The sequence below is a fragment of the Bos mutus genome, chromosome 7 (assembly GCF_027580195.1).
Source record: "Bos mutus isolate GX-2022 chromosome 7, NWIPB_WYAK_1.1, whole genome shotgun sequence".
Taxonomy (NCBI): Eukaryota; Metazoa; Chordata; class Mammalia; order Artiodactyla; family Bovidae; genus Bos; species Bos mutus.
Genome location: NC_091623.1, coordinates 14,347,367 through 14,372,167, shown reverse-complemented (window position 1 = coordinate 14,372,167; position 24,801 = coordinate 14,347,367). Strand labels below are relative to the sequence as shown.

The following is a 24,801-nucleotide window of genomic DNA, read 5'->3' as shown; positions in this document are numbered from 1 at the left end:
TATCTATGAAAAAAGGATAATCAATAAAAGTAAATAAACACACAGAGCCTCTATTTCAGTAAACACTGTTTATTAAAAACTTAATCTAATATCAATGAAATTAATTTCAATATAGGAATGCAAATTAAAAAGTATACCAAATATTGTTGCACACTTTAATTTTTAATAACCTCACGTTCTGTTGGAAATAAATTAACTTTCTAACAATGCAAATGTTGATCTGTGGAATAGTGCATGCTGTATTCAAAAATGCATACTAATTACCATATTAAAGATTGAACAATTTAGAAGTAAAGAAACAGGTTTAATTTTTATTAACTTGGTGTTTTCCCAACTCATTTGGCCACAAAACTCATTTTCAGCAAAAAATATGTTAATATTTCCTGCTAGAATAGTTTTGATAGAATGAAGATCATTTGTCAGAAGATACTTCTCTAATTCAAATTAATCTTGTTAGTACTCAATTTTAACCATTTTTTCCCAAAGAAAAATCATCAGAAATGCATTCAAAGCAAAGCATTCTGAAGAATCCATCATTGATCTTTTCAGTCAACAATAACAGAATTATCCCTGAAACCCTATCACCAACTGTTAACACTCCTGGTCTCAGCAGTTTTAATAACCTTGGAGTCACCAAGGTGATATATTGAAGAAAGAGTTCAACCTGACATGTATAATCTTAGTTAATGCATCTTGTAGTCATCACAATATTTGCCACCATAATGCCTAAGAGTATCACAGTACATGTCAAAGCATCGTATCTCAAGTCCAGCTCACAATACCATAAAACCCACCTCCAACAATAAAAGGTGGAGCATTATACCAAGAGACATGGAAAGGATGAAGTATAGTGTTTAAATTCTGGAGTCGTTTTTGTTGATTTTAATTATCTTTTAGTGGGATTCAGTTAAGGTGTTAATTTACATTTTACAAATTCTCTGCAAACCAAGCTGGTCTCTGTTTTTCTGCACCAAAGAAGCTGTAATATTTTGTTGAAATACATAGAAAACAAAGAGCTGTACTAGTATCAGACAGATATAACTTTAAGGAAAAAAGCATTACTAGACATAGGAGAGATATTTCATAATGCTAAGAAAAAGTCAATTCACCAGAAAGATAAAATAATTCTTAATTTATATCCATAAAATAACATATGAGTAGCATACAGAATAAGTCTATATTTAAAACTATAATTAAACCTACAAATCTGTATTTTTAATGTCTATATGGACATTTCATAGTATTATTTAATATTTATTAAGCACTTCTTTACCTGAGCCTTTTAATCAAGTACTGAGTACAAATCACCATCTCCTGCCTTATTTGCTTTGCCATTAAATTATGGGCTTTCAACAGACACATGAACATTCCCATTCATCTTAATGGTGCATTAATGTCACCAGGCTGTAGCTTTCCTAGAAGAATGTGTGCCCATTCTATTAAGTAAGAACGAGGCCAAATATTCCATGCTTCCTTTTTTAGGAGCCTTATTTTATAAAAATGAAGGCATCAAAATATACTTGAATTGAAAAATATAAAATCATACTCAACTCTAAGATTTTAATAAGTTAGAGTGTTCTATTTATTGAATACAAATAACTTTACAGCAGGAAGGGTTCTCAGAGATGTCAGAATCTCAGCTCCATAATTTATTAGCCTTGTTACACTGGGCAAGTTCTCTAATCTTTCTGTGCTTCAGTTCTCCCAGCTTATGGTGATAAGCTGGGAGAACTAAGATTAAACTGGTGACAGTCATAGTACAAACTTTGTAGGATTGTTATTAGGTGTAAATGAAACAATACATCTAAGAAACCTAGAATAGACTCTGGTACCCACTTGTAAGTGCCATGAGTATGGGTCTGTAGTAGTTGTGGATGTCGTGATGATTCTCCTAGTAGTGATGGTAGTGGAACCATACAGAACAATAACAGTAATAGAAAAAGTAGAAGTAGTAATGGCAGTGATCGTAGTAGTGGTGGTAACAGTAGTAATAGTAACAGTATTAATGATATCATAGGAGTAGAGCTAGAAGAACTATTGTGATCATCTTCATTGTCAGTACAATCATCAACTTCCAGGGGGTCACACATTAAAATATTTCCAGAAATTACACAAGTGATATCAATGAATGAAGTAATCCAGACCTAAGAGAAGTATTGAGGAGTACAGAAAATAAGAAAACCTATGCCCTGTTTAAATACATTCAAATTTATTACTTGAAACACTGATGTCACTGAGGAAAAACAAAGTATGTGACATAGATCTTTAGCAAGAATTAACAATTCACAACCTCTGATTTAGTCCAAGTTATGCCATTTAAAATCGAAAGAAAGAAGGTTGTTAGCATACCTAGTCATTGTGCTTGAACGTACCCTAAGTTTTCTTTTTATTCTTTCATTTCCCCAAATTATAACCCTTCCACCCTCTCCACAAAATCCTGAGTGTTGATATGTATATTTTTGCAGCTACTATTTTTCAGCATTCCCAAGTTTTACAAGGCTTGGATTTGACACTTAGGGTCTCACTTCAAGTCTTTCTTTTGCCCACCCTCCTTGTAACTGTTCTCTGTGACTATGTCATGCATTCAGACTACTTAGCAAGCCTGCTGATATCCATCTTTCACACATACCCAGGCCCTCAGAGTTAAGTTGCAGCAAGCAACATTGTCAATGCTGGTGGGCTGGCTACATTCCAGAACCTCATCACTGGTAACCTTCTCTATCCTTTTGATCTTAAGTATGGCTTATAGGTGATATTGATGAAATGACTAAAGGAACCAGATGTGCTGTTTCTGGTGGTGATCCCTGTCACAGTCACGGAGAGATGAGAATCCTACACATTACAGTATAGACATTCAGCTGATTTAGAGATTGCTGATGCATTACACGCTTTGTCTCAACAGGGTCATGGTTTGCAGTTTTAAAGTGACAGTGAAAATGTTTAGCTTCATTTTTCTCAGTCAAATTTATAAATATAGTAATACAGATTTCTGAAATTTGTTTTACTACAATGAATCTAAAACAAAACAAAACAAAAAAACCCACAAACAGTACAACGTCTTCTGCATTTATTAGGTGTTGCAATACTCAGTTACACCTACAATCATCTATACCCACCTAAAGGTTTCATGACTTGGTAGTAAAATCTGATTTTTTTTCACAATAATATAAATATATTCTAGAACCACAGAATTAGTCTCAGATGGAACTTTTCTAAACTTTAAGATCAAATAGATCTTAAGTGTGTAAAATAAAGATATAATGTAGAAAACCAGAGTAAAAAAGCTGGCTTAAAATTCAACATTAAAAAAATTAAGATCATGGCATCTAGTCTCATCACTTCATGGCAAATAGAAGGGGAAAAAGTGGAAGCAGTGGCAGATTTTATTTTCTTGGTCCAAAATCAATGTGGATGATGACTGGAGCCATGAAATTAAAAGACCCTTTCTTTTTTGGAAGGAAAGCTATGACAAACCTAGACAGCATACTAAAATGCAGAGACATCACTTTGCTTACGGTCACAGGTCCATATAGTCAAAGCTATGGTTTTTCCAGTAGTCATGTACAGATGTGAGAGTTGTACCATAAAGAAGGCTTAGCACCAAAGAATTGATGCCTTTGCATTGTGGTGCTTGAGAAGACTCTTGAAAGTCCTTGGACTGCAAGGAGATCAAACCAGTCAATCCTAAAGGAAACCAGTCCTGAATATTCATTGGAAGGACTGATGCTAAAGCTGAAACTCCAACACTTTGGCCACCTGATGCAAAGAACTGACTCACTGGAAAAGACCTGATGCTGGGAAAGATTGAAGGCAGGAGGAGAAGGGGATGCCAGAGATTAAGGTGGTTGGATGACATCACCGACTTGATGGACATGAAAAAATTGGATAATTATTATCCAATTATAATTCCAAAGGGCTCAAAGATCCCCCCACTAAACATTATTTAAGAATCAGAGGTTAAAGGTTTCCCTGTTGGCTCAGTAGTAAAGAATCTGACTGCCAATGCAGCAGATATGGGGTGGATCTCTGATCCGGGAAGATCCCACATGCTGTGTGACAGCTAAGCCCATGTACCACAACTGCTGAGCCTGGGCTCTAGAGCCTGGGAGCTGCAAATACTGAGACCACATGCTGCAACTACTAAAGTCTGCTAGAGCTTGTGCTCTGCAACGACAGAAGCCGTCATGAGAAGCCTGTGCATTACAACTAGAGAGCGGCCCTTGCTTTCCGTAACCAGAGAAAAGCTCACGCAGCAGTGAAAAGCCAATACAGCCAAAAGTAAATAAATTAATGAAATGACTAAAAAAGAAAAAAAGAACCAGAGGTTAAGATCTCACTGGATTGAACAGACCAAGTTGAAAAGAATTTATGTAGAGTTTCTGTCACCAATTAACATTAACTATATCAACCAACACTTGTCCTAGAGTCCATTCTCAGATCAGATTTCTTACCACAACAACAGTAAGATATCATTTTTAAACCATTCTCAGAACTAGTACAAGTCACTGCATGTTCTGAGGTTTAATATAGTCTCATGGGTTACGCTACCTTTTGAGATTATAACCTTACTTACATGCTCCTCCGTCCACATTCAGTACATGTCCCCTTAAAACTGAGACATACAGAAATATGGGAAATATTTATTTTCTTTAGATACTTCCCCTGTTCTCACCTAATTCATATATGAATCAAATCATACAAAGCAGGGTTTCTTACTTGGGTGTCACAGAATAATAAAACCCATTTTAAAAGTTCTCAAGGTCTTATAAACTTGAGATGTGTTTTTCAATACTTTCTTGGATTCATCGTTATGAATATTAACATATTCAAGACTTTGAGAAGTTACACAGGAAAGAAAAAACTTGTTTAAGTTAAATAAGTTACCCTGTACCTTTTTCTCATATATATATTACCCACTGAAGCATCATGTAGATGACTACTTATTTCAAGTTGCCATAGTCAGTAAAATCCTATTTCTAGATGCTTGGAGAAAAATGGTATAAATATAGCCACACAGCAATCTAACCTCAGTTTATTTACAACATTGGCCCAACGCACTTAGCAACTGTTGCCAAGAGCATTACTGTCACCAACAATACTACTGGATGTGAGGATCACCCTTCACTGATAATTAAGTGAGTCCTATTTGGTCCAGGATTCCATGCCTGAGTTGGGAAGGTCCCCTGGAGGACATCATGGCAACCCACTCCAGTATTCTTGCCTGGAGAATCCCATCGACAGAGGAGCCGTGGGCTACACTCCATTGGGTCGCACAGGGTGGGACACAACTGAAGCAACTTAGCACACACTCAGGCACCTCTCTTATTGCTGTTTGCTTTTTGCTGATTTCAAGAGCAATGAAGAATGTATTTATCTCCTTTTTGGCAATTTTAGATCTGCAGTTACTTTTGGAGGAGAGAATGTGCCAACCTTCTCATTCACCCACAGCCAGAGACAAATATTCTTAACAGAATTTATTTTTATCTCTTCAAGAACATATAAAGATATAGAAATAGTTACCAAATGAGAGAGTTAATTCTTAGCTAGGTTGATAGGGAATCTGGGTCCCTCTAGGAGGAGAAAGGAACAACTTTTATTTTCTATATTTCTTTGTCTTAGTCACATAAGATGTTTTTTTTTAAGCTCTGAGTTGTTATGGCAACAATCTATTTTGCCTAAGACTAACTTTCTTAGTCAGAATGATCTCTGTTCATCTCCAAGGCAAACCATTCAATATCACGGTAATGTAAGTCTATGTCTGACCGATAATGCTGAAGAAGCTGAAGTTGAATGGTTCTATGAAGACCTATAAGACCTTCTAATATTAACACTGAAAAAAGATGTCCTTTTCATTATATGGGGCTGGAATGTAAAAGTAGGAAGTCAAGAAACACATGGAGTAACAGGCAAATTTGGCCTTAGAGTACAGAATGAAGCAGGAAAAAGGCTAATAGGGTTGTCAAGAGAAGGCACTGGGCATAGCAAACACCCTCTTCCAACAACACAAGATGCTAAACATGGACATCACCAGATGGCTAACACCGAAATTAGATTGATTATATTTTTTTTTCCTTTGCAGCCAAAGACAGAGAAGCTGTCTACAGTCAGCAAAAACAAGACTGGAAGATGACTGTGGCTCAGATCACGGACAATATACCAAATTCAGACTTAAATTGAAGATAATAGGGAAAACCACTAGACTATTCAGGTATGACCTAAATCAAATCCCTTAATATTATGTAGTGGAAGTGAGAAATAGATTTAAGGGACTAGATCTGATAGATAGAGTGCCTGATGAAATATGGATGGAGGTTCATGACACTGTACAGGAGACAGGGAGCAAGACCATTCCCAAGAAGAAGAAATGCAAAAAAAGCAAAATGGCTGTCTGAGGATCCCTTACAAATAGCTGTGAAAGAAGAGAAGTGAAAAGCAAAGGAGAATAGGAAAACTATACCATTTAAATGCAGAGTTCCAAAGAATAGCAAGGAGAGATAAGAAAGCCTTCCTCGGTATCAGTGCAAAGTAATAGAGGAAAACAATAGAATGGGAAAGACTAGATATCTCTTCAAGAAAATTAGAGATACCAAGGGAACATTTCATGCAAAGACGGGCACAATAAAGGACAGAAATGGTATGGGCCTGATAGAAGCAGAAGATATTAAGAAGAGGTGGCAAGAATACACAGAAAAACTATACAAAAAAGATCTTTACAACCGAGATAATCAAGATGGTGTGATCACTCACCTAGAGGTCCTAGAGCCAGACATCCTGGAATGTGAAGTCAGGTGGGCCTTAGGAAGCATCACTACGAACAAAGCTAGTGGAGGTGATGGAATTCCAGTTGGGCTATTTCAAATCCTAAAAGACGATGCTGTGAAAGTGCCGCACTGAATATGCCAGCAAATTTGGAAAACTCAGCAGTGGCCACAGGACTGGAAAAAGTCAGTTTCCATTCCAATCCCAAAGAAAGGCAATGCCAAAGAATGCTCAGACTACTGCACATTGCACTCATCTCACACGCTAGTAAAGTAATGCTCAAAATTCTCCAGGCCAGGCTTCAACGATACATGAACCGTGAACTTCCAGATGTTCAAGCTGGTTTTAGAAAAGGCAGAGGAACCAGAAATCAAATTGCCAACATCCGCTGGATCATCAAAAAAGCGAGAGTTCCAGAAAAACATCTATTTCTACATTATTGACTATGCCAAAGTCTTTAACTGTGTGGATCACAACAAACTGTGTGAATTTCTGAAAGAGATGGGAATACCAGACCACCTGACCTGCCTCTTGAGAAACCTATATGCAGGTCAGGAAGCAACAGTTAGAATTGGACATGGAACAACAGACTGGTTCCAAATAGGAAAAGGAGTACGTCAAGGCTGTATATTGTCACCCTGCTTATTTAACTTATATGCACAGTACATCATGAGAAACACTGGGCTGGATGAAGCACAAGCTGGAATCACGACTGCTGGGAGAAAAATCAATAACCCAGATATGCACATGATACCACCCTTCTGGCAGAAAGTGAAGAAGAACTAAAGAGCCTCTTGATGAAAGTGAAAGAGAATGAAAAAGTTGGCTTCAAGCTCAACATTCAGAAAACTTAGATCATGGCATCCGATCCCATCATTTCATGGCAAATAGACAGAGAAACAGTGTAAACAGTGGCAGATTTTATTTTTGGGGGGCTCCAAAATCATTGCAGATGGTGACTGTAGCCATGAAATTAAAAGACACTTACTCCTTGGAAGGAAAGCTATGAGCAACCTAGACAGCATATGAAAAAGCAGAGATGTCACTTTGCTAACAAAGGTCCATCTAGTCAAGGCCATGTTTTTCCAGTAGTCATGTATGGATTTAAGAGTTGGACTATAAAGAAAGCTGAGCCCCCAAGGATTGATGCTTTTGAACTGTGGTGTTGGAGAAGACTCTTGAGAGTCCCTTGGACTGCAAGGAAATCCAACCAGTCCATCCTAAGGGAGATCAGTCCTGGGTGTTCACTGGAAGGACTGATGTTGAAGCTGAAACTCCAGTACTTTGGCCACCTCATGTGAAGAGCTGACTCATTGGAAAAGACCCTGATGCTGGGAAAGATTGAGGGCAGGAGGAGAAAGGGTTGACACAGGATGAGATGGTTGGATGGCATGACCAACTCAATGGAATGGGTTTGGGTGGACTCCGGGAGTTGGTGATGGACAGGGAGGCCTGGCGTGCTATAGTCCATGGGGTCGCAAAGAGTTGGGCATGACTGGGCAATTGATCTGAACTGAACTGAAGTTTCTTTAATCCCAGAGCTAATGATTACACACACAAAAAAATAACTCACCTTGCTCAAGGATACGTATGTTGTGGGAGTGGGTCTGGTAAGACCTTTCTATCATCAGTAACTAATTGAAAAAGTACATAAGGACTTGATAAGACTAGCAGGTGGGGCTCTCTATACCCCTCCGATGTCCATGTCAGAAGCTTTCTCCATCCATTTCCATTAATAAAAATGCCACACGAAGCTCCAAGTGACTGAAGCTATGTCTTTGGTCCCAAAGTGAAATTCTTTCTTTCAGAGATCACGAATCTGACACCCTTCACCATAAGCTATCACTAGGAAGTTATACCAAAGTTACATTTTAATAGTGGGATACAGAGAAGTTATCATAGATTTGCTAAAAACCTTTGATACATTTGAGAGTTCTCAAATAAATAATATACTAAGTTAAAGTCTAAAGCAATTAAAATACACAGGGAGTGAGGTTAGTCAGACAGAAAAAGACAAACACTGTATAATTGCACCTATATGTGGACTTAAAACACCCAAACTCATAAAATCAGAGTAGAATGACAGCTATTAGGGGACGGGGGTTGGAAATCGGAGAAATACTACTTGAGATTACAAACTTACAACTAGGAGATCAGTAAGTCTTGCAGATCTAATGCATCGCATAATAATTAAGAGTCAATAATACTGAATTAAAAACTTCAAAGTTTCGATGGGACTAGATCTTTAATTGTTCTTACCAGAAAAAAGAAATGATATTTAGATATGTCATGTGATAGAGGTGTTAGCTAATGCTTCAGTGGTAGTCACATTGTAATTATAAATGTACCAAATCTACACATTGCACAAGGTCACATGTCAACTGTATCTCAATTAAAAAAATATATACAAAGGATGACCTCAATAGAAATATGTACATTCTGGAATTTTCTCCAAAAGGTTTAGGTCATAAAGCCTTCCTTATTTAATAATACTGACTATCTCTATGGAAAACTTATGCTTTCTTTTCTCTTTAGGATTTCTCTTCTCTTTAGAAGAAAAACATGTTATCATTATTGTATTGCATCGGTGACAACTTCCTTAGTGCTAGCACATTCCCCAGGGTTTTTATAATAGCTCAAAAAGAAATGTGCAAAGGTAGGCAATCAATCATTAAAGAGGGCAAACACTTTCTCATTATTTTCTCCTGTGTGACCAACAGTAATGTACTCAACCTTCCTAGGCTTCTGTCTCTTCTGAAAAATGATGGGCTTGTATTAATAATAGAAGATCTATAACTATATTAGATCTAGATGCCTCAAATTATGTCATCATTCTTCCACAAGGTAGTTTATGAATAAGAGCCCATGATTGCTAGGAAATTTACTCAAATTGATTTTCCAGTTTTGTGATAGGTTATTCTAAATCAAGCTTTTTATTTAGAGTTTAGAAACAAATGAGTCTATGATAAACAAGCTGGAGAATATTAAGGACATAATCTACGATTCTAAAGCTGAATTCTGAGTAATCTCTTTGGCAGGACATGTTATCCCTTCTGTGAGTGGACATTCAGTGTTCAAAGCAACGAGCTCTTTGATAGTTGGAAATTTTGGATTCTGTTCTATTTTTAAAAGCTACTATATCAGTATTCATCAACTGTTTGACATAGCCATTCATTTATTTTCAAAAAGGCCATTCTATAATCACACTTCCTTTCAGGAAGCCCACCAACTAAGCAAAAGCCTGAATTACTGATAGCAGTTATACAGGGACCTTCCTGTTGGATACGAACGAAGACTAATTAAACTAATGTGCTAAATTTCAGGCTAATAATTATGGAGAAAGTGGTAAGAAAGCTGATTTTCGTGGTTGTGGACCTTTAATACAAAGTGTAGCAAGCAAAAACATTCTAGAATAAGTATATTTCTTATTTGTACTTTTAGGAAGGTTGATTTAACTATTCTCTAAATGTAAGAAATTTGTTAATTTTTATTAGAAATAATTATAATTAAAAATATTGACTATCCATTAAAGTAAGTTTTAAATTATATTAAACATAATTAATGAGACATTAAAATAATTCCCTTGTGGTGGCTAAGTAGAACACAGTTAACCATGTTTTCCAAATACTTCACATAAAGATCCTATTTCTATAAAATAAATCTAATTTTTTCCACTAAATATTCACACACAATTTGAATTAAGACTAATAAATGCTTTATGATAATTTTTAAAATTCTTAGAACATTCATATATATTTAAAAACTGTTTTCACATAATTCTACTTTTAATATAGTATAAAATGATTAGGAAACTATAAAAATCTGCATAATCCTAAATTATTTCTTAGGTTAGATCAGATATTGTTGGGGCAATTGAAAAGCCACTTGGATAAACTGTTGCTTAGTAATGTTTTGTTACTAAGATGCTATATCAATTATGCTTATATCACTGGATATTTTGGTGAGATTCTGTTATTCACTGCACATAATTCAACTTGAAGTTTCTCCACAGCAATGGACATCAGGTGTTACCTTGAATGGTAACTAAAGAAAGAGGGTTTCCTGTAGAGAAGATCGTTTAATGATACCTATAATAACCCAGTAGGTTTCCACTGAGTTAAAAAACAGAAACAATCCTGGAGGTAGGAAAAATCCAGACTAACCAGGAGTCTTAATGCCACAAGGAACTAATACCCACTAGAAGAGAGTGAAATGACCTATCCTCCTTTGTAATCGGAGAACCGAGTTATAAATAGCAAACACAGCACCTAGCTTATCTATCATAATCTTAATCTGAAATAAAGTGCAATACCTACAAACCCCAGGACTTAGTATGCAGTCACAATGTAGGAAATAATAAAGTTTATAAAACCACTGCTCTCTAGAAATTTTGGAAATTAGAACATAGAGAAAGCAAATTTTACTACAGAAAAATATAAAATGTAGTCACGGGGTGGTATCAACTGTGATGTTCCAATTTCAGAATACTTCAGAGATCTCCTGTTAGTTAATAAACTGTTCATGAATGCTTTAAAGACTTTTCGTAAACCTTTAAATGTGGTATAGTACATATGAACATGATGTCATTTATTAGATTGGACTACTTGTCACTAGTTATTTCCTCAACAATCCTAACAATGAGGAAAGTTTAAAAATGTTGGAGGAAAAAAGTAATAAAACAGATTGCTTATTCATAAAAATGTTACCTATTCAGTTCAGTTCAGTTCAGTTGCTCAGTCCTGTCCAATTCTTTGCGACCCCATGAATCGCAGCACGCCAGGCCTCCCTGTCCATCACCAACTCCCGGAGTTCACTCAGACTCACGTCCATTGAGTCAGTGATGCCATCCAGCCATCTCATCCTCTGTCGTCCCCTTCTCCTCCTGCCCCCAATCCCTCCCAGCATCAGAGTCTTTTCCAATGAGTCAGCTCTTCGCATGAGGTTACCTATTAGTTTCTTACAAACTATGACACTCCTACCCTACTTCTGGGTATACACATAAAGAAATATTTTACTTGAATGAATGTTGTGGAATCACTAAATGATCCTGGTCTCACTAAACCTCTGTAGGACTGAGGTAATAATGTAAACAACTCATGAGGCAATTTGGTGATTTTAATAATTAATGATGAAAATATATTTACATAATAAAAATTATCAAGTTACACATTTAGCCATTGAAAGAAATGGTTTTCTGAAAGATAAATGTATTAAATTCCATTCATTTGTTTTCCTCTTGTTCTTATAGTATAGAAAGCATACATGAACCTGCAATATCTAAAATAAATTCATGTATTTACTTATACTCTAAGAAGTTATTGTCAAAATGGCAGAATAAGTTAAGGAAGAAATTCTCACTGCTCTCCCCAAATACTCAATAATAATATATAAAAAGCCAAAGGACTAAGCTAGATAAGAGAAAATCCCATGGACTAAGAATATATTTTGTCACCAAAGAAGAATAGTTTATGGAAATCTGGTATATTATGAGGCTCATTTTATTGTTTAACATATAAAATGCTTCTCCTCATATCTGTTTAGTCCAGTGCTTAATGACATATCAAGCACTTTCTATCTAAGATTCACTTTTCTTTAAAGCAAACTTTAGTTTCATGAATACTTCTTAAAGACGCAGAGAGAAAAGAACAGTTAAAATTTCTAATAAAAATGCTCTTAATTAAAACTTGTCAAAAGCAAGTTAAATGCAAAAAAAAAAAAAAAAGAGAGAGAGACAATCAGAGACCCATGGTCAAATATGTAGTGAACTAGATATGGGTTAAAGAAAAAATAATGTAAAATATATAAAAAATATTCAATGATCTAAACATTTTTGAAGAGGAGAAATTTTGCCAAATTTAAAATAGTATAATTATAGCTTAAAGCTTTGCTTAAAAGAGACTGAACACATAAAGGACCCTATTCTCATATACCCATATTTAACCATATATTTTCTCTTCAAAAATAATTTTCATCTACATCAAAGGTTTGTGAGACACTCTGAATAGGGAACAAAATCAAAGGCCATTGTGTTTAATAGAAGTTCAGAATGTTCAAATGGAAAGAGTATTCCCTTTCCTTGTGAACTTTCAATTACATTTGATTATTATTAAAAAAGAGATTTCATTTTAAATGGGCCACTAATGGACTGCACCCTACCAGGCTCCTCCGAAAATCCCATGGATGGAGGAGCCTGGTAGGGTGCAGTCCATGGGGTCGCTAAGAGTCAGACACGACTGAGCGACTTCACTTTCACTTTTCACTTTCATGCATTGGAGAAGGAAATGGCAACCCACTCCAGTGTTCTTGCCTGGAGAATCCCAGGGACGGGGTAGCTGGTTGGGCTGCCGTCTATGGGGCTGCACAGAGTCGGACATGACTGAAGTGACTTAGCAGTAGCAGTAGCAATGTAAACCAAGCACAGCCTCCAAATTAAAAGAAATTTTACTCTCATGTGAAAATGAGAATTTGTGTGTGATTGTGTGATCTAATTCGAATTAATCAATCAACTAAATTAATCAACACCAGTATATTTCCATGAATACAAGTAGACACTTTTCTTTGTCTTTATCCATTTATTCTACCTTCTTTCCCATCATTGGGAGAAGCAACCAAGCTCCCAGCTAACTAAATCCTGCCATTTGTGTATTTGATCCCATCTCATCTACTTAGAGACAATATTCCAGGATTTCTTACTTCTGTCTACTGCCTGGACACTTTTTTCCCCCTCTCTCCTTTTTCACCCCATCAGTATTCAAACATGACATTAATTCTCTCATTTAAGAAAAAAAAAAAAAATACCCTCTTGATCTCACCCTCCTCTTCAGCTACTGACCTGGGTCTTTCCTCTTTTTTAATGGTAAAACTTGTTAAAAGTATTGCTCATACTTGCTATCTGTTCTCCAATTCTCTCTTCTCATTCCTTTTGAATCTCCTATTCTCTTCTATTTCCCACCAGTCCACTGAAAATGTTTTTATTAAGATCCCTAATAATATCTGTGTTGCTAAATACGGCAGTCAGTGCTCAATCCTTATCATCTTTGCTCAGTTTGAAGCATTTAACTCAGCTAATCACTGTCTCCTCCTTGAAATACTTTCTTGACTTGCCTTCCAAGATACCACACCTACAATATTTGCGGCCCCCTCATTCTACTTTGTTGGTCTCCTCATCTTTCCCACCTCTGTACACTCAAGTGTGTTAGTATGGCATTCTTGGACCACTGATCTTTTGTCTTCTCTAACTCCCTTGAGATCTCAGCAAGCTCTAAATACCATTTTTACTTATATGTCAGCAGCGAGCCCTCCCTCAAAGTACAAATTTTTATGTCCAGCTCCCTGCTGAATATCTCAGAATTAATGTTTCTGAAACTGAGGTGGAGACCTTCCTCTTACACTCTCTCCCAAATTGGTAGTTCCTTCAATTGCTTGCCTTCAGTACTTCATTCCAAAAAGCTTACCATCATTGCTGTCTTTCCCTTCTAATTCACTTTTACAGCAAATCTGCTGCCTCTAAACATTTCTAGAATCTTCCCTTCGTTTATCACCTTCACTGCTTTCACTCAGGTCTAAGCCACTCTAATCCTTCACTCATTGTTAAACTAGCTTTCTGTCTGTTATATCTTCTTCCATATTGATCCTCCTATAGTAAGGATCCTATTCTCAACACAACAGATTAATCCTATTAAAACAAGTCAGATCATGTCACTTGACTGTTTAAAACTCTGCAACAGTTTCCAGTATCACTCAGAGTGCGAACTGAAATCCTTACAATGACCTGTAAGACCTTATACACAATCTGGCCTCCCTCATGTCCTAATTCTTCCTGTCTTCATCTTTTCACTTTATGCATACTGCTCTCCATGCTATTGCTTGAACACATCAGGCAAACTCACACATCAAGGCCTCTGTATTCAACTGCTTTTTCAGCATGGCATGTTCTTTCCACAGACAGACTTATTACCTTTTTACCAAGGTCTTTTCTGGTGCCTTAGCTAAAATCACAACCCTCATTCTTATTTCCTCCCTGACATCTTTTGTTATCCTTCCCTGGTTTATTTTTCTCTTCAGCATTTATCACTACCCAACAAACTTAAATTTATTTACCTTGTTATTATCTGTTTCCCTGTCTAGAATTTAAACTCCATGAAAGAGGAACTTTCTGTGTTTTGCACCCTTACTGCACAGAAAAGTTCTCAGTATATAATAAACACTCAAAAATATATTTGTTAAATAAACGAACATTTATATCAGAACCTTGTATGTATGAGTTCAGGGGATCCTACCTCAAAGCAATTTGTAAAACTCTAGAAAAATCATCCATGAGTTTAAAAAGCTGCTGGTCTGATCGATTAAGTAAGGCTTAAGTACTTTAAACTGCCATTTCTCATCTTTTTTCTTAACCCACCTCCCTCTATTCTAGCACTTTTCTGAATCGTAAGAGAAGTCAATAGCCATACCACCCTGAAAGTGTCCGATCTCGTCTGAATAGGGAGAGGACTTAATCTCAGGACAATCTAAACCATTCTAGATCACCCTGCTCCTTCACGTAGCTCTAGCCTGATAAGACCTCAAATGTTAAAGGCAGCCAGCTTTCAGCTGGAGATATTTATCATGCAGTCATATCTTGCCTGCCACTTACCCATCTATGCTTAATAAGAAACACTGTACCTTGGCATACACGTGTGTATGTATATGTGTGGACATGCTTGTTTGTTTTGTTGTTGCCAATGAGTTGCTGCATTTTATAATGAATATTAATTTTTAACATTAAGTAGCTGTGGTTTTTGAGTAAAAACCCTGAAATGTGTTTGTAGAAAAAATTATTTTCGAAACATTTTTCTTTACGGTTTGTTACCGTAATAAGAAATAAGCCCCAGTGAGGTATTCATCAAAAGAAATATATGTATTTACTTTACCTGGAGTTAACACAGAAGGATTAGATGGGATCTCACTGTCCTCATCAGTACTTTCATCATAGATTGCATCTCTGTCAGTAGTCATTTCAGAACATGTTGGAGTTTCCCTAGAAAGAGAGAAAGGTGGAATTATAAATCATTGGTTCATTCTTGGCCAGGTATCAAATTCACCAGTAAGTATTTATAGAAAATATCCTTAGAAAAACATTGTAATTAAACAAATATATATTGAAATTATGTAATTAAGAAAGCACTTTAAAGACCATTTGTTAACTCTCTTAAGAACAAGTGTCTGTTTTACCTAATGTAAATGTTTAGTGCTCACTGTAATTAATTCTTGAATCAGTTTATTATCATTTATTATTCATCTGTCAAATCACAATACTACTCTCCTAAATTATCTTCTGTGTGTCACAGAATGGTCAGTACTTTACTGATTTCAAAGCAGTTCTGCCTTTGAGCAGAATTCATTTGGTCTTCCCCAAATTCTGAAATGGCTACCTTTACTCTTATTATGAAGACAGTTAAGTGAGGCACAGAGAGTTTAAAGGACAAAGCCAAGTATCATTAGAATTCAGTACCAGATCAACACTTGAACTAGGATCATCTGATACTAAATGTTATATTCTTTATATTATGCCATTAGTAAATTTGTGCTTTCTCTCAGATTCAGGAATAATAGACCCAAACCTGTATCAGTTAATGCCTAAAGTAATTATAATTGTTCAAGCCATATCAGCCATAAGTCACCTATGATTCTTCCTTAAAAATCAAGTACATATTCATACTCAGAGCCATTTGATCCTAAAATTAACAACTACTTAGATCAGGATTACAAATGTGTGCCCAACCTTTGTGGTTCTGGAGAAGATGAAAGTTTTTAATTAATATATTCCTTAGTGATGCCAAATAATTAAACTACTATTATTTAGCAGTCTCATGGCAGTTGTATGATTTAAGTGTAGGTGTGACTGTTGGGCAGATAATGGAGAGATTATGTTGTGTATTCTCCAGTCTACTGCAATTAACAACCACAGCATCCAACCCCAGGCTATGATATGTCACTAAAGTTTGCATCTAACTTCCATTAACTTCGGGAAGAAATTCCACTAAAATGTATGCTTCTGCCATCCCAAAACAGAAAGGTAAAAAATACATCTTATGTTCGATGTTCTTTTCCAGTTCTTGAACTTCATTTAACAATTTATGTAAGCTTCTGATCTTTGCTTTCTTCTCATTCAGCACCAGAATGAACCGTTTATAAAGATCAGTCTCTACAGCTTCCTTAGCACTCACACATTTTTCAAACCTAAAATGTGAATAAACAAACCAATTAATATATGGTGTGGGGTTTTCTTAGCATTATTCAATTTAATACTGAAGACAATTTCAATTTTTTTTTCAAGAAAAATACAAGTAAAATCATTTTAAATAAAAATTAATTAAAAATAAACAATTCCAACTTAAAAAATCACTTTAAAATGTTTTCATTGATTTAAAGTTTTATATTGGTAAACAAATAATTAGAACTTACTGTTTATTAGCATTTGTAGTTTACACACTGAGAAAAGGATCAAAATTGGAAATTCATAGCAAAAAAGCTTTTAAAACATCTAAATTCCTAAATGTAATAACTTATTCACATCTTTGGATTATTTCTAAAAGAACATATTTGTGAGAGAAATTTGAAACAAAGGTAACTATAGCCTGTTTCTGGTACTTTGTTAATATTACTATAATAGCAACCATGATCTTATTTTGGGATTAAGTGATTTACCTAATCTGTTCTCCCAAAGTAGATTATGAACTGCTCCACAGCAAGAACATCATATACCAAGCTGTATCTTATAATCCAGCAAACATACACACACAATTAAATGTATGTACTTATAAAATAAATGAAAGCATCCAACTTGAAGAAGAAATTATGTAAAATTTTATGTATATGTAGAAGAAGATATGTAAAACACTATATACTTTAAATTTAGGTATATAGGACAAAACATAAAATTCTTTATCATTTATAATTTTTTCTACAATATTCAAATGAGCTAACAAGAGACAGTACTAACTTTAATCCCTCATATATATATATAAAGAAGGTAGACTAGCAGAAATTGAATATACTTGATATGTGCCTACACACAGACAATGAATAAACCTCTATTTTAAAGATTAAAACATAAATTATTTCATGCAATATATTCATTTAAAAGTAGTTGAGGACTTCTTGAAGGAATGTAACTCAGCTCTGTGCTCTCTGATAACCAGAGGGGTTGGACTGGAGGGTGGGGTGGGAGGTAGGTTAACTAGGGAGGGGATACATGTATATATAATGTATACATATAGCTGCTTGTTGTCAGCAGAAACCAACACAACATTGTAAAATAATTATCCTCCAGTTAAAAAAAAAACTAAAAGGGTAAAAACTAAATACAAAAAACACTGAATATTCAAAATAAAATATTTCTGGATGGGAAAACAAGGAATTTAAGAATAAATGTCAAAAACACAACAAAAATGAGAGCAGAAACAAGGTGATTTCATAGAAAATAACATCTCAAATAATACAGATTAAATGATAACCCAAAATAAATCAATACACAAATGTTAACATGTGGTACTTAGAAACAGTACAGTAATCCTTGTATTTTCAGCTCTGACAAAGTTTATACCCAGGTCAGGGTTGTTCAGACAAAGAATATCTGCACAAGAGTTCAGAGGACAAAGAATGCTAAAAAGAAATGGAAAAGAAAGCAGTGGTAAAGAGATATTTAATAAGCCTTTAAGTACTAAAGAAGATGGTAAACAGCTGTTCCTCATCCTTTCTGATGACAGAACAAGAGGAAATGGCCTTCAAGTATACCATGAAGGACTCAGATTACCAATAGATGGAAGGAAGAATTTTCTGCCTGTGACTGTTCTTAAACAATGTAATGGGCGACCAATAGGAGTTGAAGGTATCTCTTGAGTCTTAAAATATCAGACTGAATTCATCTGGCTATAATGTGATCCTAGCTTGAAGGCAGAGAAAAGCTTTCGAGGTCTCTTCTATTCTAATGATTCCATGAGTGTCAACCCAATTCAATCTGCTGAAAACTGCCTCCAATTGTAGGTTTAATAACTATAACTCAGAGTAAAGCTAGAGACTTTCTAACTTGATGCTTGAGTACAAACAAAAGACCTACTCACAAACACCGAACTTGAGAATTGTTATTTGAAACTAAAAAAGTAAAATAAATATAGCTAATGACCTAAGGATTTACATACAATAATTCTAATGTTTTCTTTCTCATATAAATTATACAAAAGTAAGTGAATTCAGGAATGTCACTTGTTTAAACTGGAGCTAAGATTGAAATTAAAAGACGCTTACTCCTTGGAAGTAAAGTTATGACCAACCTAGATAGCATATTCAAAAGCAGAGACATTACTTTGTCAACAAAAGTCCGTCTAGTCAAGGCTATGGTTTTCCCTGTGGTCATGTATGGATGTGAGAGTTGGACTGTGAAGAAAGCTAAGCACCGAAGAATAATGCTTTTGAACTGTGGTGTTGGAGAAGACTCTTGAGAGTCCCTTCCAAGGAGATTCAACCAGTCGATTCTGAAAGAGATCAGCCCTGGGATTTCTTTGGAAGGAATGATGCTAAAGCTGAAACTCCAGTACTTTGGCCACCTCATGTGAAGAGTTGACTCACTGGAAAAGACTCTGATGCTGGGAGGGATTGCGGGCAGGAGGAGAAGGGGACGAATTGGGGGCAGGAGGAGAAGGGGACGACAGAGGATGAGATGGCTGGATGGCATCACTGACTCGATGGATGTGAGTCTGAGTGAACTCCAGGAGTTGGTGATGGACAGGGAGGCCTGGTATGCTGTGATTCATGGGGTTGCAAAGAGTCAGACATGACTGAGTGACTGAACTGAGGATTGCAATTATTAAATAGCAAATAAAAAATAACAGCAAATATATGTTAAAAGTATACATGTTAAAGCTCATCCTTTTCACTCTTATTGCAATTCCTCATTGCTTACTCAAACCGTATTCATTCTCCCCCATGATCCCAAATGGAAATAGTTTTAGATTTGGCTCTGATTATAATGATACATATCTAAATACAAAAATATATGTAAAAAATACTATCAAGAAGAAAATTTAATCCACAGTTCCAGACACACACTTCAGTTCCGTCAGTTCAGTTGCTCCATCATGTCTGACTCTTTGCGACCCCATGAACTGCAGCACACCAGGCCTCCCAGTCCATCACCAACTCCATCCCGGAGTCTACCTAAACCCATGTCTATTAAGTCGCTGATGCCATCCAACCATCTCATACTCTGTCGTCCCCTTCTCTTCCTGCCCTCAGTCTTTCCCAGCATCAGGGTCTTTTCCAATGAGTCAGCCCTTTGCATGAGGTGGTCAAAGTATTGGAGTTTCAGCTTCAACATCAGTCCTTCCAATGAACACTCGGTAGGATAGACTGGTTGGATCTCCTTGCAGACCAAGGGACTTTCACGAGTCTTCTCCACCACCACAGTTCAAAAGCATCAATTCTTCTGCACTCAGCTTTCTCTATAGTCCAACTCTCACATCCATACATGACCACTGGAAAAGCCATAACCTTGACTAAACGGACATTTGTTGGCAAAGTGATGTCTCTGCTTTTTAATATGCTGTCTAGGTTGGTCATAACTTTCCTTCCAAATTAAAAGCGTCTTTTAACTTCATGGCTGCAATCACCATCTGCAGTGATTTTGGAGCCCAAAAAAGTAAAATCAGCCACTGTTTCCACTGTTTCCCCATCTATTTGCCATGAAGTGATGGGACCAGGTGCCATGATCTTCGTTTTCTGAATGTTGAACTTTAAGCCAACTTTTTCACTCTCCTCTTTCACTTTCATCAAGAGGCTTTTTAGTTCCTCTTCACTTTCTGCCATAAGGGTGGTGTCATCTGCATATTTGAGGTTATTGATATTTCTCCCAGCAATCTTGTTTCCAGCTTGTGCTTCATCCAGCCCAGCTTTTCTCATGATGTACTGTGCATATAAGTTAAATAAGCAGGGTGACAATATACAGCCTTGATGTACTCCTCTTCCTTTTTGGAACCAGTTTGTTGTTCCATATCCAGTTCTAACTGTTGCTTCCTGACTTGCATACAGGTTTCTCAAGAGGCAGGTCAGGTGGTCTGGTATTCCCATCTTTTTCAGAATTTTCCAGTTTATTGTGATCCACACAGACACACACTAGTATCATTTAATTTTCTCCTTCTAGATATTCTTTATCTAAAGATGTATTTTACAAAAAATGAGATACCTTCCATATTGGTAACTCACATTTCTCCTCTTAACACAACATAAACATTTCCCATGATATGCTTTTTGCTCATATAATATTCAGTTCTCTATTAAATATATTTCAGACCTATCTACCATAGCTTCTAAGTGAATTCTCAGCAACTATTTTGTGCCCCTCCTCGCTCTCCAGGCACATGTAGTCTAGAAAAAAAATCTGATAAAGAAATAATGGAATCATGAATGGACACTGATATAAGACTAATCAGGAGCAGCCCAGGAAACTGAACTGTGACTAGGCCTAAAGAGAGGGCCTCAACTCTATTTTCTATGTGGACAGATACCTAACTCCGAATGTCTGTGTCCTATTTCTAATCTCTCTGAAGACTCTTGACCAGTACTACTGCCTTATGGAAGCAGTAGTTGTAAATCCTTCGCTCATTTCCCAGTGAACTACGCCTCTGGACAGGGAACAGTTCAGGAAATACAGTTTGGCTGTGACCAAGGTGTATTTACAACTCTTTAAAACAGCCACTTTCTGTGTGATAGGAAAGAAAACCAAATTTGGAAACTAGGTAAAGCTACTAATCTAACATCTGGAATACATCCAGAGCCTAGAATTCTCTGGAGTAGATTTTGTTTCCTCTGTTTGGAGGGCCATTCCAAGAACACACATCTTCAATTCCTGAAAAAGGTATGTGATCCAGGACTCAGAAAAAAAAAAAGAATAGATGGAGCATAAGACTGGTGACAAGCTACATGGCTGTGCATTTGATCAAATAGGTAACTTTTTGTCACAATGACACAAAAGAATTTTCTGGATAATTCAGAAATAGCAAATTGAGCATCTGTGCGACACATATTATATGTACCCTCACACACTGTCTTACAGCACAGGGTGTATTTGTCTCTACTGTCTCATCTTTGTTCCCTGCTGCTTTCCATCCTATGGCAGTGGTGTTGAATACTGATGAGATAATACCTCTTTCAACCTCTGGCAGACATTTTAAAGCAATTTGCTCAAGTACCAAGTACCCAGTCTGCATTTTTGTGGGCAATTTGTGGATCAAATTTCCTATCATCCTGAGGGTATTTTGAGTTTTTAAAATAATGGCTTATCACGACCAGAGTACATCTCCTTTCATTTGATTTATTTTGAATATAAAATAGAAAAATACACCCAGAGTACTGGTATAAGTCCCAAAACATGCTTTCTAGAACATTTTATATTAATTCACAGCAACAAGAATTTCAAAGGGAAAATTTAAAAGAAACAATAACATATTTTTCTGTATGGTTTCTTGACATTTACATAATTTTGATTTGGTCTAACTATAGAATTGGAGATAAAAATTAATTCAGAACCAAAAGAAAATAAGATACTTTATTAATATAAAAATGAGAGTCAAATATAACCAAGTTTTAGGTGATAGGTGTTAGGTTCATGCCTTACATTAATTAATAAATATAAATGAATGTATAGAAATTATTTCTTCTAGTAAACCTCATTTAAAAGGATATAATGATAAAAACCCTTCATATTTTTCATACACTTCCCCATATACTTACTGATGCACATATAGAACAATATTAGTCAGTACCCTAAAAAGACCCTAAATTGATAAATGTTCAAATATTCTTATGTTTATGGATTGAATAAAAGATAAAAAATATTTATATATTGGATGTAATAATGAGCATTATTACTATTTTATATATTCTGCACAATTCTTTCATATGTTACAATGTATATACTAACAAATACATGCATATTATATTAATATGTCTTTGTAGAGATTCAAATATTCCCAACATACATTTCTTTCAAATATCTTGTACATAATAGAGTAATACAGCTATTCCCTGGACCAGCCTAGATCACAATATAATTGAGAAAACTGCATAACTGAGAAGATAGGTCACTTTCTTCTTCATTGTTTAAAGAGGCAAAATCAGGAAAATAAAGGCTTCCAAATGTCTTATCCAGGAGTAACAACTACTTCTTTTTAAAATGCTGAGAATATGAACTTTCAATCAATCTGCAAAAAATAAGTTTCTCTCAGGAGCCAAAACATACTTCACCTGAAATAGATGTCATTCATAAAAAGATTTCAAATAAGGAATCAACTATGTTTATTTATATTTCATTTCTCTTTTTTATTCATTATTAACCTCAGAGGTTAAAGCGTCTGCCGGCAATGCAGGAGACCTGGGTTTGATCCCTGGGTCAGGAAGATCCCCTGGAGAAAGAAATGGCAACTCACTCCAGTATTCTTGCTTGGAGAATCCCATGGATGGAGGAGCCTGGTGGGCTACAGTCCACAGGGTTGCAAAGAGTTGGACACAACTAAGTGACTTCACTTTCACTTTAATCCTTATAAATACCAAACTTCCTAAACTTTGCTTACTGTTAATGGGTTCTGATCACCACTGTCCAATTACTTCTTACTGTTATTAGTTTGCTGGTGCCACCAAATACGAATGACCTAAAAGTGTTACTGTTCTCCTATACTGTACAATAACAACCAATAATTTAGTTTAATCACATTAAGTAGAGGTATAATCATTGACACATTTCGTTTTAAATATATGATACTCTACATATAGCATAAGTGTATAAATCATAAACAGAGCTACAATAATATAAAGAGCTTAGTGTTCTTAAGATACAAGCACATTATGTACACACCGTCCTTGAATATCATTCCAATCTCTCAGAAGCCTTTCATTTTCTTTCTGCAGGTGCTCATTTTTGGCTTGGCTTTCTGCAATGGTGTCCAGGCAGTGACAAATAAGTTCTCTAATGACCTCAGCTGGGCTTGCAATTTTCTCTAGTTTGAAGGAACCAAGCCTGAACTAGGATCAAAAGAAAACATGATTAGTTTTGGGAGAAAATCAAGATTGAGTGGCCCAGTTTTAAATATATATTTTTTCTTCTGAGAGGGAAAAAAAGGTGTAAGATTTAAATATAGTGCATTTACCAGATATAAATACAGTGGACAAAACTACTGGGCAACCTCCTACTTTCTTATTAAGGTTTATCATATAAATCAACATAAAACCTAAGGGAAAAAAAATTAAGTGGTAAGTCACTCTCTCACATTTTAGCAGAAATGAAAACAACATAAATACCATAAAAACATGCTACCATCTGTTTTTACTGTCTAGTACATATTTTAAATCACTATACATCTTTCCTGGTGGCTCAGATGGTAAAGCGTCTGCCTACAATGCAGGAGACCCAGGTTCTATTCCTGGGCTGGGAAGATCTCCTGGAGAAGGAAATGGCAACCCACTCCGGTACTCTTGCCTGGAAAATCCCATGGACGGAGGAGCGTTGTAGGCTACAGTCCATGGGGTCGCAAAGAGTCAGACACAACTGAGCGACTCTACCTTCACTTTCATACTCAGAATAATAAAATAAATTTCACATGAAAACTTTTTTTTTTTTTTTTTGCGCCACACTGCATGGCATGCCTACAGGATCTTAGTTCCCTGATAAGGAATGGAAACCATGCCTCCTGCCATGCAAGCACAGAGTCTTAGCCACTGGACCACGAGGGAAGGCCCATACATGAAGATTCTAAACTCCAGTTTCTGTTAATACTGATAGTAAAAGCTATCTCTGAAGAAAGAGCAAAATTTTTGTAATATCTAAGAGAAATATAGGGTTTTAAATTTATAAACCTGGGAACAGTAATTACTTCTCTGTCAAAAACCAATAATTTATTATTATAAATTATAAATGATAATGCCATATGTCAAACTTGAGTACTTTTGTGCAGAAGTAAGATATAAAAATATCTTAAATCTTCTACTAGAGGTCACTACAAAATAAAATAG

General features: G+C 35.8%; 1 protein-coding gene across 6 annotated transcripts in view; it reads right to left on the bottom strand.

The window, feature by feature from the left end:
• XRCC4 (X-ray repair cross complementing 4) overlaps positions 1–24,801 on the bottom strand; it is a 323,318-nt gene that overhangs the window by 172,657 nt on the left and 125,860 nt on the right. For all 6 annotated transcript variants that reach the window (XM_070373088.1, XM_070373089.1, XM_005903757.3 and 3 more), the window contains exons 4-6: positions 23,648–23,814; positions 16,828–16,980; positions 15,672–15,778 (exon numbers count right to left, since the gene is read on the bottom strand). In XM_070373088.1, the coding sequence (XP_070229189.1) occupies positions 15,672–15,778; positions 16,828–16,980; positions 23,648–23,814 (427 nt within the window). The remainder of the gene's footprint in view (positions 1–15,671; positions 15,779–16,827; positions 16,981–23,647; positions 23,815–24,801) is intronic.